The 18,353-nt window shown below is 37.8% G+C and overlaps 2 protein-coding genes across 3 annotated transcripts in view; one reads left to right on the top strand and one right to left on the bottom strand.

The window, feature by feature from the left end:
* Positions 1-16,086, top strand: part of LOC119838636 (amyloid protein-binding protein 2) — a 42,189-nt gene extending 26,103 nt beyond the window's left edge. The window contains exons 3-13 of the mRNA XM_038364658.1: positions 7,937-8,051; positions 8,563-8,689; positions 8,829-9,005; positions 9,362-9,541; positions 9,791-9,998; positions 10,517-10,675; positions 10,951-11,056; positions 11,529-11,671; positions 12,221-12,386; positions 12,850-12,978; positions 13,241-16,086. Of these exons, the coding sequence (XP_038220586.1) occupies positions 7,937-8,051; positions 8,563-8,689; positions 8,829-9,005; positions 9,362-9,541; positions 9,791-9,998; positions 10,517-10,675; positions 10,951-11,056; positions 11,529-11,671; positions 12,221-12,386; positions 12,850-12,978; positions 13,241-13,338 (1,608 nt within the window). The 3' untranslated portion in view covers positions 13,339-16,086. The remainder of the gene's footprint in view (positions 1-7,936; positions 8,052-8,562; positions 8,690-8,828; positions 9,006-9,361; positions 9,542-9,790; positions 9,999-10,516; positions 10,676-10,950; positions 11,057-11,528; positions 11,672-12,220; positions 12,387-12,849; positions 12,979-13,240) is intronic.
* A 737-nt stretch (positions 16,087-16,823) lies between these two features.
* LOC119838668 (annexin B10) overlaps positions 16,824-18,353 on the bottom strand; it is an 8,264-nt gene continuing 6,734 nt past the window's right edge. For both annotated transcript variants that reach the window (XM_038364735.1, XM_038364736.1), the window contains exon 8: positions 16,824-17,167. In XM_038364735.1, the coding sequence (XP_038220663.1) occupies positions 17,111-17,167 (57 nt within the window). In that variant the 3' untranslated portion in view covers positions 16,824-17,110. The remainder of the gene's footprint in view (positions 17,168-18,353) is intronic.

The following is an 18,353-nucleotide window of genomic DNA, read 5'->3' as shown; positions in this document are numbered from 1 at the left end:
TATAATAGCATGAATACCATTCCGGCGACTGCATATTGTCTACCGTGCTGTGCAAACTGCAAACACACTCGTGTCAGACGAATGACACTGCCTATCTAGTTTTATATGCGCTCTGTGGCATTGTCGCTCAAATGGCGTGTAAGCCTTACTATATTGTGGCAACAGTGTGCATCAGATGCTATGTAGGCCAGTGGGATCTCTTTGTTGTGCTTGCCTAGTTTGTTTTGTTCTGGAACAGAACTTACCATAGGTCCTGTTGCGTCCAAAACCGAAAAACGAAAGATTTTCTAGAACTATCTAGAAGTTTCATTCTTGGTGTTTTAACACGCTTTTATTAGCTTCACCTATTTGTTAATTATTAATATGCAACCGTCTCCTTTGGATTTTGATCCATTTTTACACGCTTTTTATTAGCTTCACCTGTATGTTTGTTTGTATGTTTGTTTGTATGTTTGTTTGTAACCGACTTCTTTGGGTGCGATTTTGACCCACTTTAAACGGCCAGATTTCGTTCAAACTTTGTAGATTTATTGAGGACCGATGACAATACACTAATTTGATAAAATTATTCCATTTTTCAATTTGCAAAATATGATAAAAGCGTGTTTTTTAGTTTTTTTTAAACTATTATAATATATTATTAAGGGACAGATTAAATTCACACTCCGTACCAAAGCTTTGTACACTTATCCAGGATCGGTGACGACAATACATTAGTTTCACGAGTTCATTTTATCATCCTGATTAGGTTCGTCAGGATTAAATATTTTCCTTACTCTGTATAAGAGCAAGTGAGTCAATTTAGATGATTCTATCGTTGAAGTGTGTTTTATGTTTTCTTTTTTAACTGGATTTATTGTTATAATTTTATCTTAATAATTTAATTAAAAAATATCTAGCTTTTTCCTCATTAGATTTATATATTGATGTTAATCTATAATAAACATTACTAACAGCTATAATACAGTCACTCACAATACTCAGCTTCACTTTTACTAGTGAACATAAGAAAAATGCAATACGAGAAGAGCATACCTTATAGTTTTCTAAAGAAACATGCTAAGCCGTAAACGCATATATAGAGTCGTTTCTAGCGTCACCCAGTACGTAAGTAAAGACGAGACCGTTACGCAACCTTGTCGGCGTTGCGTCGCAGTGCACTCGATGATAATGCATATTATGTTGACCGAGGCCCGTTGTACGAAATTACATTGAGTCAATCGAAAGGCATATGGGACATGTCAATGGGTTTGGGTATGCTCGTACGGAAGGGACAGGTGATATTCGAATGGACTGCTCGATGTTTGTTTCTATACTGCTGGATGGTTTAGCAAGATGAGTGTGTATCGAACGCTCACTGTATCAACGAATATAATGAATAAACAGATTGCGTATAAAACTTGATAATAAAAACCACATGTCCCTGATAAATAGCGTGGTCGAACCCTGACGCTGGTTCCTTTGTCGGTTGTATAGTGGGTGAGGTACAAATACGAATAAAAATAGTTGTTAATTTATTAGAATAGAAATGGACGCAAAGAAATAATAATATAATCGATTGCCATTGTAAGCATGAGAAACGAGATACTTTAGAGTGGTGGATAAGCTTAAACTTATCTATAGAATCCTACTAATTTACTACTCATATCATAAATGCGAAAGTTTTTGAGGATAGATGTGTGTGTATGTATGTTTGTTACTCTTTAGATAGTTAGTTAGAAAGCTGGACAACGGAAATAACACATAAGCAACTTTTTATCCCGATATTCACACGGGATACGGACTTACGCGGTTGGAACCGCGGAACGTAGCTAGTTATTGTATAATTTATAAGATATGTGCCAGTTGCAAACTTACAGATGTTATGCAAACTCGTCCCAACAACAATGTGCACTTGGCGTGTCTGCTCTTTGGTACTAGTAATGAGCACAGCTGTGCCATATTGGTTATAGCTGAAGTTTCCTGATCTCCAGCTCTATGTGGGGAATTCTGGTTACAAGTTTTCTAAATTCTGAATTTATTTCCCCAGCTAACTAATTGGCTATTACGATGAGACATGCAGTCGTCACATACATATTATAATCGAGCGTTACGATGACACTAAGATCAGTAATAACTGAATAGTCATGATAATGATAATGTTGGAGACATGACGTCATCTAGTCATTGGATTAGCCCAATGCCACATGCCACGGGGTCGTTAGGTCATGGAGAGAAGGTACATGCGACATGAGACTAGCGCATTGTATCGTGCTTATGATTATCGTCGATATCACAAAGTAATGACGTCACTACAAGTACATTGTGGACAGAGAAGTTTAGCAATATTTTAGAATCGTGGGATGGAAAATATTACCTCGATGAAATGGACGACCTTTGAGGTGGACTCGTTGTGATACGCATTGAATAAGGTTTCTCAATATAAACGTGTTATTTGAAAAATATGCATATTATGAAATATTATTTTCAGATAATAGTAGTATTTTTCCACGGTAAAAGAATCATGAACAATCATATCATATTTATTGATTGTTCATAATAACATTTCAATTGAAAACAACTTATGTTCATTATTACATTGTCAGTTTTCATGTCGCTGCATTAGGAGGCAATAACAATAAAATTAACGTCAATGAGTGATTAGCAGCGAGATGGTAATATCATTAATGTTAATGAATACACGAGAATATCTGTTAAGTAATGCTCGGAGGTGTCTCGATTGATTTGTTGTTAGGTGGTATAAATTAAAATGTACTACTTAGACGCTGGTGCCTCTCGCCAATTAAGATGTAGCGTTCGCTAGCTTTTACGACTACGACGGATTTATCTTTTAACCCACCTATTTCCTCTACATTGTAGGTAGGTACTAGGTCTTGTCTGGTAGTAAAAAGAATGTATAATGTTTATGATTTATTTTAAATCATGTTATGTTGATCTAATTAACAATTGCAATGTATGAGTTTTTCTTAGTATGATAATTAGGATAGCTAGAGTTTCAAAAATCATTACTCCATCTGATTCTATCATAAAATCATATTTTTTGTGTTGTTAAACTATATTTATTAAAATTATGTGATCTACAAATCGTAAACAGTAAATAGTATGACATATCTGTTTAATTAGATGTATTATTTATATTATTACAATTTCGAACCGTATCACCTCATTATCAGTGTATCTCCAACTGTTAAAGAGGCCACTATCCCTTACCACTTAACATGCGAATATTCCACTTAGTGTGACGATCCAAGAGTTTTTGCGTGAACGAAAACTTATAATGTTATGTACGGAAAGTCATATTACGTTGTTTCTTGTAAAACTGTCTGTGGTTAACGACCTGTCCTTGATGCTCAGAGTTACGGTAAACGGTCTCAGCTTCTGAGATTTTATCTTATCTAGATGTACATTATACGTTCACCCAATTTGTGGTAACTGTGCTGGATTGCTATGCTGAATGGCTCCGAATCGCAAACCAGGTCGTTTGGAGGCCGTTTATTATCACAGGTAATGCAGCGGAGCTCGAAACGTAACTGCTTTGTTGATAATGCGTATTAAGTTAAATTAAATTATACCCACATTGCGATAACTAAGGTAGAGATTTAGGTGTTAACCGGAGGACCGTTTCCTTTTCCTTACTCTTCCCAGTCCATTTCTTCTTTTCCAATTGTCGTACTCCTTAAAAGCGGAGCGCATTTACAGAGGCCGAGACTCAATATTCATGGAGACAATGACCACTAGCTCAGATACCCACTATGACATAAAAAAGTAAATGTGAGAGATGTTTTGCAATATTGTTGTCAATGCTGTCGATTACAAATGTATAATAAAATCTCAATGAAATTAATTCCAAAGTTATCAATACTAAAATAAAGAACTTAAAGAATTTCACCAGCGAGTACCTGAATTGGGAAAAGTGGAAAAATTTGCGAATACTGAGCGTGTTTTCCAACGAACTGTTTACAGCGGTGATGCCTGAGGTATGTCAATAACAACGGCCTCGTTGTTATGAGCTTTGTATAATTGGATCGCTCCAGCGTGTCGCTATAGCGCTGAGATAAGGAGCGCTTCATACTAAAAGAGTTCTTGTACATTGTGTCATACATATATCTCTTAATTGATATTTTTTGGACGAAAAATTTCTATTATCTGTTACGTTTCTGTTATCCGTATTCCGAGCTAAATGGATAGGCAAGTGTACTTTGCGTGCTCTTTGTTTAATGTTGAAATCGTCAAAAGGAGGCTAATAATGAAACGCTAATACTAACACTATGCAATACTAGCGTTTCGGTTTGTTTCATAAATGTAACAGGGCAGTCAACTTCCAACAACCTAGTTCACGCATAACTAGAAACTGTCGGACGCGCCTCTATACCCACCGGCCACCTCTCGTCTCGCTGATCACATTGTAGTTAAAATGTAACAGCCCCGCCCGCGTTTTACTCAATTTGTTGGCTGGAATGACAACTACTTCTGTATCCCATTATTGGCGAGACGACATTCCACAGACAATGTTGCTAATACTATAGACACGTCACGCTGACACTCGACAGTCGGCTGCACAGCTAAGCGTCACACTATGTTGCTACGAATTTTCTAACTGAAATCCAAGGCTTCTTTTTCCCACTTGGTAACTAGAGCTGTATTAGACTACTAGCTGCGCCCCACGGTTTCACTCGCGTAAGTCCGTATGCCGTAGAAATATCGGGATAAAAAGTTGCCTATATGTTATTCCAATTGTCCAGCTGTCTACGTACCAAATTTCATTGCAATCGGTTCAGGAGTTTTTGCGTGAAAGAGCAATAAACACACACACATCCTTACAAACTTTCGCATTTATAATATTAGTAGGATTAGTAGGAAGTAGGATAATGTGACGGGAATGCGAAGGTCTATTATAAGATACACGATGTTGTTGTTAAGTGAGTTTTACCGAACACATTTTGTTTATTGATGAAGTCCGCCCTGAGTCTGTTTAGTTCCAAAAGCATTTTCTACCCAAGTAAATTTTCAGGGGTTTCAATAAGTTTAAGACCGCCTTCTTGGTACGTGGTTAACGCGTGAGCTTAGAACCGAGGGGTCCCGGGTTCGATTCCCGGTGGGGATTCACAAAAAAAAAAAATGTCTCGGTCTGGCAGGACACAGAAGGCTGATCACCTACTTGTCCATAAAGAAAATCGATCAGTGAGACAGATGTATATCATCTGCCCCATACCCCAATTAGGGGACACGGGACTTCACATTCACTTTTCAATAAGTTTAATTGTATAGTAAATTGTTTTTGAAGTGAAAACTTCTTTAGGCGCGTTGAGCGTTTTGGTAGAGGGTAAAATCCTCGGTTCGCGTCACCGACATGCTAATGATAATTTTTTCAACCACTTTGTATTTATATTTTGTTCATGATTTGTTTAACCCATCATATGTAACTAATAAATAAAACATAAAAAATTTCATATAATTTTTGCATATAGTTTTAATTACTCTCAACTTAATAGTTCCGTTTTCACTTCTATCGGCGGTCCCACGACTGCTACTGTTTTTTTTTTTTATTCTGTGTATTGTATGCTAAGGAAAATTAAACTGAACAAAAGTCGCAATGCTTTCGCGAAGCAACATAAACTGAAGAAGTGGGTTTGTTTTTTTTATTTCTCATACAAGTCAAGGATGTTTCGATAATAATTATATCACGTTCGCAGCGAAGAGGTTATCATACTTTTTCACAATCAATCGTAGTTAAAATTTACGCTCACTTCTGACGTCACGCCGTTAACAACAATATATGTGACTCAATATATAGCTGTATATAGCATATGTTGAGTTAGATGCTGTTGTATCTAAGTCACTTAATCTTATCTTTTGTGAGATAGATGCGAACTGTGAAGAGGTTTGTTGGTGATTTCTTGTATATCTATATATCTAGATAACTACATATCTAGCTTGAGTTTGGTTTGGAAGCAGAGCATTACCTCTGCAAAGTAAATGTAATAATCATTACATAAAACAAAGTCGCTTTCTCTGTCCCTATGTCCCTATGTATGCTTAAATCTTTAAAACTTCGCAACGGATTTTGATGGAGTTTTTTTTTTAACTAATAGAGTGATTGAAGAAGAAGGTTTATATGTATAATAACATCTATTAAACTACTCCGAATTTAACGCGTGCGAAGCCGCGGACAAAAGCTAGTAAAAAATAAAAAAAAATCAAAACCGTTCAACCCTCACCGATCCTTGATACGTATACAAAATCATTAATTAAATCTATCCGTACAGTATGTCAAAATCGAGTCTAAAGGTAACATACAAACATACACGTGAACCTAATATAAATATATAAAAAATATAGTAATATACTTTTATTCCAGGCCACTAAGCAAAACAGATAAGTTTTAATGAAATAATTTAACCTATATTGGAAACAAGCAGACCGTACAGCGCTGTGAGATAATTGTTTACCGTATTGGCTTTGGCGTCTTATAAATAATTTATAAAAGAATAACAAGATACTAGAACATAATCCAATTAGCGGATAGCGAAATAACGTAATTTTTCCTAATCATTCTATGAAAAACGATAGTCGAAATAAACACGAACACCCTTCGACTATTCTTACCTAGAATAACAATGAGAAAAAAAAAAAATTCAATAACAAACGCAGCTGGTGTTTGCGTCTTGTGCAAATTGGATTCCAACACGCGAGCAACGCCACGCTGCAATACGAGTGCCGTAATTATTCACTTCGTACTATGTAACACAATGTTAGCCGACTTGTTTACGGCGGAGCGTGATACGCACCATTTCGCCGACAACTATATATGACATCGGATAATTTACGACCCGTGCGGACAATTGTATTTACAACTCGTGATATGGATATTGCAACTGTGTTGTACGCTCCTCGGGGTAACGAGCCGTTTTTAATGTTTTCGTTGGTTTGGTTTGTTTAATGATGTGTTTCTTTAGAGCTTTGTCAGTACAATCCGAAGGCCTATTACCGTTTCCTCACCCTGCCCAATCATTTCCTTCTTTAGTGAAGTCCCCTAGTGGGGTATGGGGCAGATGATGTACATCTGTTTCACTGATCGATTTTCTATAAGGACAAGTAGGTGATCAACCTTCTGTGTCCTGCCAGACAGAAACATATTTTTTTTTCTTGTGCGTCCCCACCGGGAATTGAACCCAGGACCCCTCGGTTCTAAGCTCACACGTTAACCACTGTACCAAGGAGGCGGATTTTCTTCTTTACAGTCTTTCTTTCCTTCTTTACAGTCTTTCTTTCCTTCTTTACAGTCTTTCTTTCCTTCTTTACAGTCTTTCTTTCCTTCTTTACAGTCATCAATCCTTTCCTTGTCCCTTACTGCTTAAAAGCGCGCAGCGCGTCAATCCTTTCCTAACCCCTTTATTCGAAGAGGCACTACCTCTGTGAATGTTCATGGGCGGTTGTGATCGCTTACCATCAGGCGAACCACCAGCTCTGTTGCCCGCTACGACATAAAAAAAAGACTGGTGATGTGAATAGAAATGGGTTGATTGCCGCTTTGTTTTATTTAAGTAGCAAACTTACTAATGAATTGAAAAATTGGAAATATTTCTACGCATGTAAAGCTTCCTTGGATCACAATGACGTAATCGGGTATTGTTTATTTACGTCTCGTTGTTTGTTTTAATAACAGGAAAAAAATTATATTCAATAATTGTATATTCACGAGTCGCTATTCAACTTTTTGATGTATGTATAGAGACACGTATGTAGATATAACAGTATACTTATTGAAGCTATTTATTTATTTGTGTTGTATTCATAGAAAAGCAATGCCACAATGGTCAATGCAATTGCAACCAAATTGACATTGAAAAAATCTATAACGTCGTTGTGTTAAGAAATAAGAAATCTCATTTCTCCTTTATTCCGAAAATAATATAGTTTTTTTTTTATCTTGCAGGCGGTGATTGAGCACGGTTCTAAGCTGTCAACAGAACTGGCGACCAGCTATTTAGCACGATGCGATCAAAGCGGCCGCCCGAGGAACTCTCTCATACATTTAGGTTTAAGGCTAGGTGAGTATGGTATCGGCTCTGCTCCTCTGTCTCTGTGAGTCTCTATAATTTTTTTTTAGCGATTTTGAATTTAGAAGGACCGTAGATTATAGTAGTCAATGTATGTTAGGAAATTCAGTTATTGGTTGAACCGATTAATTTCTAAACCATTTCTTCCTGAGAGGCATTGCTTCTAGTAGGCGTTTACAAAGACCATTGTCTATGCAGAGACTAGTAGTAGACGGTAGGTAGAGTAAAAATAATATACCTAGACCATTCAAAAATTATTTTGAACAAAAATTAAACCACACGGAAATTTCCAACTATCAAATAAAAAAAAAAAATTATTAAAATCGGTTCACCCAGTCGAAAGTTCTAAGCTAACCAAAAACAAAAACTAATACAGTCGAATTGAGAACCTTCAATTTTTTTTTAAGTCGGTTGAAAACAATCTGAAAACACTAAAACATAAATTAGAAGCGTAATAGTTCGTAGTGGCGTTTATAGGTACATATTTTTAATACTCTTTCAGGTGGTTTTCTGAACGAGGCCGGTTGGTATGCGGACGCGCAGCGCGTACTGCTCCGGTGCCGGGATCTGTGCCAGTCACAACCACAGTCTACTCATTATAAACGTTTGACACTTGAATGCTGCCATAGGTACGATTTGACAATTGTTTCTATGCTTAGTGACTGTTATCTATTCATTCTTTATTCTATATATTTCTTTACGATCTTACGTTTTCAGAAGTATCGTTCTTTCGGAAATTAAATTGTCTTCTATATGGATAAATTGCAGGTTATTAAACACACAATCAGTATACTGCTGCTTCCCCGCCGCAGCCGAGACATACAAATTGGCACTCAAGCTGCTGGGTCTGCCCGAAGACACCACGGCGCAGCTTCCGGAGGGTCCCATAGCAATTGCAGAAACGTGCTCGAAAGCACTCCAGACCGATGATGAGGAGATACAGAGGTATGTATGGGGTGTGCCGCAAGGTGGCATTTTAGGTCCTTTGTTTGTTTGTTTTTTTTTCTTATATATGTTTGTGGTTAAATTACAAATATGTGATCAGTAAACGTAGGAATGACCTGAAATCTCAAAATGACTTGAAATTTAAAATCATGTCGTCTGGAGTTTGGGTGCCTACATGAGTGTAAATTAAATAGGTTTTTAATTTTATCGGCAAAGTGATCTTATCATCACTGCTTAAATATAAAATTTTACACGATGTAGAATATAACGTAGATTATGATGTAGACAATAACGATGATGATGTACACGCCGATGATGATTATAATAATGATGATGATGTAATCGTGTCTCACCAGGCTAGAGTCGTACGCGGAGGACTCGTGCTCGGGCGGCGAGCGCGTGTGGGGCATGTCGGCGCTGCTCGCGCGGCTCTGCAAGGAGATCAGCGCGCTGTTCTTCGTGCGCTGCGACTACAGCGCCGCGCACGCGTGGGGCATGCGCGCGCTGGCCATGCTCACGCCGCACACGCCGCCCAAGTACGCGGACTGCTTATTTGATTAAATATTGAATTTTTTTGGAAACAATCAATAAATAAATGGCTATTTGCTTAAGTGTATAACGCGAATAACGCCTAAAGAGATTTTATCAAATGAAATCCACCTTTTTGCTCACTTTTTTCGTGGTCCTTCGAGCCGGATCGAGGCTTTATTACGTCTCTAGTATCGCGATCTCGTAGCGCGTCGCATGTATCGGTTCGACGCATACAATGTGCGGGCGGTGCGCAGGATCACGATCGAGGTGCTGCGCGCGTGCGGCACGGCGTGCGTGGTGAAGCGGCGCTTCGGCGAGGCGGGGCTGCTGGTGCGGCAGGCGGTGGCGCTGGCGCGGCGCGCGTTCGGCGCGCAGCACCCGCGCTACGCCGCCGCGCTGCTCGACTACGGCTTCTACCTGCTCAACATCGACTCCATCCCGCACAGCGTCGCCGTCTACGAGGTCGGTCCACCGTTGCGTTTGTTACGCGGAATCACCCACTTGGTGTACCTCCGTACGACGTTTTCTATTGTTAAGACTTTGCCGTCTGTTCATCTATCCGTTTGTCACCAATCTATTGCAACTGCCTACGTATTTTTTAACCTATATCTACATTAATAATATAAAAAGGAACAATTTATATTTTTGGTTGGTTGTTATGGATAAACTCGAAAACTACTGGATACTACTACTACTACATTACTTAGTGACATAGGCTATATATGAACCACGGGCGGAGTCGGGGCGTACTGCTAGTATTTTCTAAATTATTAAACGCTTTGGCGTTTCCTACCGCCCCCTTTCTGACCCAAACAAAGACGCAAAGCATAATGTAATTTATAAGAACGTGACATAATTGTGCAAGCGTAAATACACGCACTTATGCGTGCTGACTGCGGACGGGCTCGTTCGTGCGTACCTGCACCTGTGTGTGACGTGTGCGTGACGTGTATGTGACGTGTGCGCGTGCGCTTGCGCAGGAGGCGCTGTCGACGCTGCGGCGCGTGTTCGGGCGCAGCAGCCTGCACGTGGCCACGGCGCAGGAGGACCTCGCGTACGCGCTGTACGTGCTCGAGTACTCGTCGGGCCGCTTCTACAAGGCGCGGGACCACGCCGAGCGCGCCATACGGATCATCGAGGTTCGTGTTTTATTCAATAGAATGTGAATGATATTTTTTTAGGAAATAGAAATGATTCAATCATCTATTGTGGTTTGGTGTGAGCTTAAGGTTAGTCCGGAATAGCCGTACCTGCTACAAAACTTATGCAAACTTATGCAAATTATCAAAGTAGGCGGATTAACATGATATTGTAAACTTTATTTATGAAATAATTAGAAATAGAAATTTTGGAAATCGTCTACATCAATTAGGAATTCTCCTAATAAACTTATGATTTTAATATTGTATATCAGAATCTTGTACCACCGGACCATCTGTTGCTCGCTTCAGCGAAACGCGTCAAAGCGCTTATTCTAGAAGAGATCGCGTTGGACACGCCCGCCGGACAGGATATGAGAGGTACACTGCCGTTTATTATTTACATTGGTTTTATATTCATTTATCTATTGGTAGGTACTAAGTAATCTTAACTGATTACTGAGGCGTTATTCTTTTGCATTAAATACAGTAAAGGCCCTAGAATAGATCCTTGGGGCACCCTGAATGAAATAATAATGGTGTAAATTTTAAATAAAACGTCGCGTTACGATAAATCAATCGTAATTGTAAATAATAATTACGTCAAACAATTTGTCTCGTTATATTATTTATTAATAGAGTCTATATTTATTTACATTCGTGACAAGAAGACTAATCTTTTTTCTTCTTAGAAACTACTTTCTGAACCGGTTGTATATGTTAAAACTGTGCTACCACCATACGAATATACTTCTATATAAGTCTAATTGAATACATAAATATTTGAATTTCTTCGCAAAGCAGTAAATTTTTTTTAATCTGATAAAGAAAAAATATTGAATGCACTCCACAGAGCCAAGTCTTCTAGAAGAATCGGAAGCGCTCCACAAGGCCGCGCTGGAGCTGTCGATGATGGCGTTCGGCGAGAAGAACGTGCAGACGGCGAAGCATTATGGCAACTTGGGCCGGCTGTACCAGTCCATGCAGAAGTTCCAGGTACACCTGCAAACCGCTGGTCACGTGGCCCCTTAATTGGAGCGGCTCGATAGACATAGTGGGGTTTTAGTCCGTAGAAATAGTAGAAATCCGACATAACTAACGGCCTTTCCCCAGGGCCAGGCCTTCCTCGTGCCTTAACAAAAATATTTAATAAAAATTAGCTGCATTGATTCAGTCGTTCTCGAGTTATGCGTTCAGCAACACAATTAGCGATTTTTTAAATTTTTATGTATTGAATTTTTTTTGTTAACTGCAACACTACAATTCTATGCATAAAATTTTGATATTATGTATACCTTTTTTTTTACACTGCGACCACAGCTAAGCCAATGATAATTGTATTGTTTTGTACTATATTTAGTAAATTCCTACTTCTGGTACTTACTCTCTTATTAATATAGCCATCCGTGTCCCACGGTCACTTTCACTTCCTACACGATTATGCTCCTTTTTGCCATACTATAAAGCAAACTGGAATATATATATATTTTTTTTAAATCGACCAAGTACCTTGTATATATCATGAACTCAACAAAACGGCGACAGGACGCGGAGACGATGCACCTGAAGGCGATCGCCATAAAGGAGGAGCTGCTCGGCGCGGAGGACTACGAGGTGGGGCTGAGCGTCGGCCACCTCGCCTCGCTCTACAACTACCACATGAACCAGCACACCGCCGCCGAGAAGCTCTACCTGCGCTCCATCAACATCAGTGAGTGGGCGGGAGGGGGGGGGGGGGGGGGGGGGGGGGGGGGGGGGGTACAACTGTTTAATAGTGGGAAAGCTCTAAATATAATAGTGGGAGTAATGGGAAGACTGTGGTGGTAATAGTTGAAGAGCTGGTAGGGGATTAGAGGGGTTTGCGGGACAGCTTTGTGGTGGGAATAGTGGGGATGTTGCTACTGTCTCAGCAGATGTCTCGATCGATATATTCGCCCGCGGCCTCGCTCGCGGATTGAAATATAATTGTTAATAGCTTTTTATGTCATCTTTTATCCCCTTGAGGTTAGAATTAACTGAGTGCTGTTGATAGTGTTTCAAATTTCAAAGGTGCGTTATATGTATATATCATGTATTTTTGCACCCACGCGAAGCCGGGGCGGGTCGCTAATACACAAAAAATAATCAGACACCACCCAAAAAGCGTGCTAACGAGTGTCGATCGTACGGCGCAGGCCTGAAGCTGTTCGGCGAGCGCTACTCGGGGCTGGAGTACGACTACCGCGGGCTGGTGCACGTGTTCACGCAGCTCAAGCGGCACGACCGCGCGCACCACTACAACGCGCTGCTGCAGCACTGGCACGGTGGGTGCGCACGCGCATGCGCGTCTGTACACGCACACACACGCACACGCACACGCACACGCACGCACACACACTGAGCTGACAAATAATACCCACACCAAATATTTTTAAAATATCTCAAATATCTCACACCATTAACACGCATAACCACATACCCGCGCACTCATGTGTATATACACTACATACAAAATACAAAGATATAAATGCCGCGTACCAACCGTAATTTCCGCTAACGCTAACGCAAGTTATTCTCGCCGAACAGACCTCCGCGAGCAGTCTAAGACGGAGCAGCAGCCGGCCATCGGCGACGAGCAGGTGGTCCCGCTGGAGGAGCTGCAGAGCAAGCTGTTCCAGCGCTGAGACAAGTTGTCGCGCTGGCGCCTCCGCACGCGCCGCGCCTCCGCCCTCTCCTTCGTTATCCGCCCCTTCAGCTTCTGCTTCCGGAGGCAGTAGCTGACTTCCGGGAAGCTCGGCCTGCTTATGGCTATGCTGGATTCACCGCAAGCACTGGGTCGGTGTTTCTGGGAAGATTAAAATGGTTTTCGGAGGCGATAAATTGGATCCGGAGAATTTAAATTGGATCCGGAAATGTTAAATTGATACCGGAACATTTGAGTTGATTTTCGATGTTAGGAATTGTATTTGGATGTCTTAAAACGCCTCCGGAAACGACAATGCATCTGCTGGAGGTGTTAAATTAATTCCGAAGACATTAAATTGCATCCGGATATCTTAAATTGTTTCCGAAAACATTGAAAACGAGTGTCGCCTCCGAAAACGATCTAAGGCATCATTCAATTGAATTGGCTGACAAACGGCACAGGAAACATTGGACCCAATGCTAAGATCCGTGTCTGTAAAGGGAATACTCTGTATCTATGTGTGGATAAACGAATCGAGAAGGACGCCTCTATGTGGACAATTTGAAATCATAGAAAAATGTCTTTATGTATGTTACTTTATGTAAACTAATACATTGATGTCTACATATATTAATCGTATTTATATGCCTATAAGTACTACTTTCTCGACCCAATAACATAGAAATAATGTATGAAATCATATAACATCTACATAAGATAAACCACATTGAAGTATTTTAAGCTAAGCTCACATTGTCAATGTGTAGGATCATTATTATCATAAACTGAAAGTGCTAACTTAAAGCATCTTGCACATGCAAATCCGGGTCGGGTCGGTAGTATGGTATAATATAACTAAATGTTGTGTTAAATGTATGTGAGGTGTGATCAACCTGTTGTGTCAATTTCCTTTAAAATTTTGCTGTATTTAATGTCGTTTCAATGTCTACAAAATAACACATTTATCTAGGGCATTATAATAATTGTAGTCTTTCAATAAACACATAGATATTAAGAGGTATATAATAAAAAGCCCTTTGCTATCGTGATTTCTCTTTTATGCGTCCAATTGTCGCAATTTAATAACAATTAAAAACATAGATAACGAAGAATATTTAACATCGATAGGAAAGAGGATGGATGGATGTCGGCGTTGGCGATCGGTTAGTTGCATAATACTGCCAATTTGTATGGCTTCGCGTTCTAAATTCAAAGTCTAGGGCAAGATTTATGAAAAAAAAAATGTAACATTTTTAATCTGTGGTAAGTAATTATTACTCTACGATCTATGCTATGTGTCCTTAGCTTTGGTGTCGTCAGAAAGTTTAAATATAGAATTGTTATTGATGTTAGATCCAATGAAGCGATCTTATTACGATCTCAGAACGGGCGCGAAGTCTAACCAAAAATTTTGCGTTCTACGACCCGATGTGAATATGTAGTTTTATTGTATATTGTTAGGATGTAGTTGCTTATTTATGTAGCGTTAGGTTATTTGACATAATACCAGTTACTCGTCTTACTGTGTATTTAATAAAATATCTATCTACGTGTTTTAGCTTGTGTCGATATTTATTGGATGGTGATTAACATTTGAATTGAAATAACGTTAAAAATTATCTCGAATTGATATTATTACGGACATAAGCATCATTAGATATGGTTTCCGACTAATTTGAACAGTAAAAGTTTACGCACAATCCCTAATTTATTCCACGAAAAATAGATTTTTGATGTTTAAATCGTAAATTTTGTTATATATATCATAAATAATTATAAAAATAATTAATGTCTCCTTAGATCATAAAATTGACGTCACACTGAAGCTCAAAATCATAATGTATTAACATGATATTTGGAACGTGTAGACTCATCATAAGTGTAGGTTGAGAAACGTGTAGACGAAACATAATCTACACACTATGAGATTATTCAATTAAATGTTTAATGTAAACATAATCGTATATTCCAATTAAAAAAATAAATGTGGTTTAAAGATTCATTTGTAAATATTAATTAATGTTTTAAAATATATTCATATTATACTCATAGAGAAAGACAATTTAAATTCTCTTTGTATAGGTCTTAACGTAATAAGTAATGGAAATGCTTTTTGTATATACTCTGTATGCTTTGATTTCCATGTTCCTCATTTAGTGATTTTTTTTTGTCATATAAAATTAACTATTGTAAAAATATAAAGAACTGTATCGCTTTCAATGTTATTTGTAGTTTAATCTACGACGTGCAATCATTGGTTGCTAAATGTTTATCGTTAGAAGCAGGGCTGAAATGTACGAAGTTTTGTTTGGTACTTAATATGAGTGCATAATATTTGTTCTGCATTGATATGCCTTGTTTTATTGTTAATATGTATACTTATTCTTCTTAGATTTGTTAATCTTTCTTATACACACATCTTGGGCGTTTTATACACGTAATGTGTGAAAATCTACATCATCAATTGACAAGGGTTTTCGGCGTTAACTGAAATAAAATTCTTTTATTTAACGCAAGACAAATTATGTTTAAAATATAAAACGGCTAGTGAATACGACGCCTAAGATTTTTATTTACATTATTATGCAAAAGTAGTGCATTCTAAGTGCGTATATATTTTTATAAAATGATATAGTAAATATATTTTTGCTGCTCACATAGTAAGATCAATGGCGTGTCCAGTAAATGTAAAACATATTTAAATGGCTGTAATGTATGACTTGTGAATAGAGATTCATGACGATTATAATTGTTTTATTTTCACCTTTGACACAATAATTATAAGGTACTTTATATTACAAAACCCACGATGCCGCAATGCTTCGCAATAGAGCATGCACCCTACTGCGAGGCGAGTTAGGCGGGCAGGCGCATTGTTTTAAGTGTCTTGACAGTGCGACGCATCTGCATCGCGCGCTAGTGCTCGTTCTAGCACGCAAAAATTACTCAAGCGATTGCAATGAAATTTGGTACGTAGACAGCTGGACAACTGGAATAACACATAAGCAACTTTTTATCCCGATATTCCCACTGGATAAGGACTTACGCGGGGTGCAGCTAGTATGTTATATTTCGTTGTGATGTTGATGAAAAATTCAGACATTATACAGAGATAGACAGATAATATGAATTAATAATACAAAGCAATTATGACACAATTTAATAAGAAATTTCATTAATTAAAATTGGACACAAAAACTTGATCGTTTTTACAAAATTTCCATTATAAGATATTGTGTTTTATACTGTTATGGAACGGCGTTAAGACGCCTCTAAATGTATTATTATTTCCAACTATTATTGTTTCTAATGAATTCAATCAAGTTTGAAGTTTACTTACCTACCTAGTTATTATTCTCATTTCAAAACTATGGTTTTTTGATAATGAAATGAAACACAATCTTTATATTATTATAAATATATTTAATAAGAAAACAAGAATTAAAGCTTATGACACAGGAAAATAAATTAACGGTGGAATGATTTTTGTTTGCATTGTCAAAAATTATATTTTTACAATTCTAAATAATCTCTTTATTCTAATATAACAATCAAAGCACATTTAGTATTATCTAAGGCCACATTTATTAAGGAATCATTGTGTATAATAAATATCTTGTCTACAAATATTCCTATCAGGTAGATTTACTGGGAATTTCAATAGATTAGTACCATACAAAGTAGTATCGTATAATAAATATTAAAACGGCAAATAAATGGAGATTCTCATGAATCCACAAGCTGCCAAAAACATCTGGGCCTTATCTTCTTCAGGCCGGGCCAAGAAGTGCGATGAGCGCCTTCCTGTAGTCGCCGGACGTCTCGCCCTGCTGCCGAGTCGCCAAAACAAAACGAGTTCCATTTCCGTCCAAGAGATGGCGTTATTTTCAAATGCGTTTGTGTTCGGGCAATAGACGGCATTCCATCGCGTGTGGGCAAGCGGCGTGGACGTGCGTGTGGAAGAAACGCGACATCGTTAGTGATTGCAAATGGGAAAGTTTTTGTGAATATGATTGGTTAAAAGAATATAAGGCTGTTTTAAGCAAATATCGATACTGATCCGTTGCAAAAATAAGAATAGTTTTTCGAAACAAATAACTAATTTTAAAAGATATTTATGTTCATTTGATAAATTTTTTTCTGAATACATTATTTCTATTTTGTGACACAATAAAAAGTAAGAGTCATGCAGATAACTTTAGTGCGCAATAGAAATGGTTATACATTTAAGTAAATAATTCATATTAATAATATATTAGCGTTACATTACCTCCTGATCCGTTGAGAAGCAATTGAAGAAAAATTTAACATTTATTAATACACATTATGGGTAAAAAAATATATATTCATACATATGTACAACATTTAAAGCAATAATTATGCTTCTATATTTACAAATAATTATGTATAATGCGTATTAATAAAAGTGGTTATGATAAATTCTAGCGTTAGCAGAGCTACTTGTAAATTTTGCGATAAAAAAAAATTTAAAAAAGTTGTCGTGTGTCCAAAAAACTTAAATAAGCTGGTTTTTTTTTAGGCAAAATTTATATATATCTGGCTAAAAATATTTGGTTATCCGCAACAACCAAATATAAACAGCCACAATGCTGCGCCAAACAGAAGCGAGTTTGAAGCAAAATGTTTTGACCCTTAGCGGTTTAATGTTTGTTAAAATACAATTGTTAAGTGGTTCCTTTTCCCAGACAATCTGATGGGGAAACCTCAGTTTTGGGAGGTGTAAAATAAGGATGAAATATATTTCAAATAAACGTCATTTAACTTTCTATCTAATTACTTAATTATTTAATTAATCATCTAACATTTAATTCCAAACGATAAATTTCGTTGCGGAACCTTAATTACTGCAACGTCTAAAATATTCTTTAACAAAACTATTGTTTTATATATTTAAGTATTCTGTTGCGAAAATCACAAGCTGGAACAAATCTTCCTCCAACTGGATAAAATTAGCCAACACAGCTCGAACTCTATGACCGTTCACCCGCCCCC

The sequence above is a fragment of the Zerene cesonia genome, unplaced genomic scaffold (assembly GCF_012273895.1).
Source record: "Zerene cesonia ecotype Mississippi unplaced genomic scaffold, Zerene_cesonia_1.1 Zces_u004, whole genome shotgun sequence".
NCBI classification, from domain to species: domain Eukaryota; kingdom Metazoa; phylum Arthropoda; class Insecta; order Lepidoptera; family Pieridae; genus Zerene; species Zerene cesonia.
The sequence above is the reverse complement of the archived record's forward strand: the minus strand, read 5'-3'. Positions and strand labels throughout refer to the sequence as shown.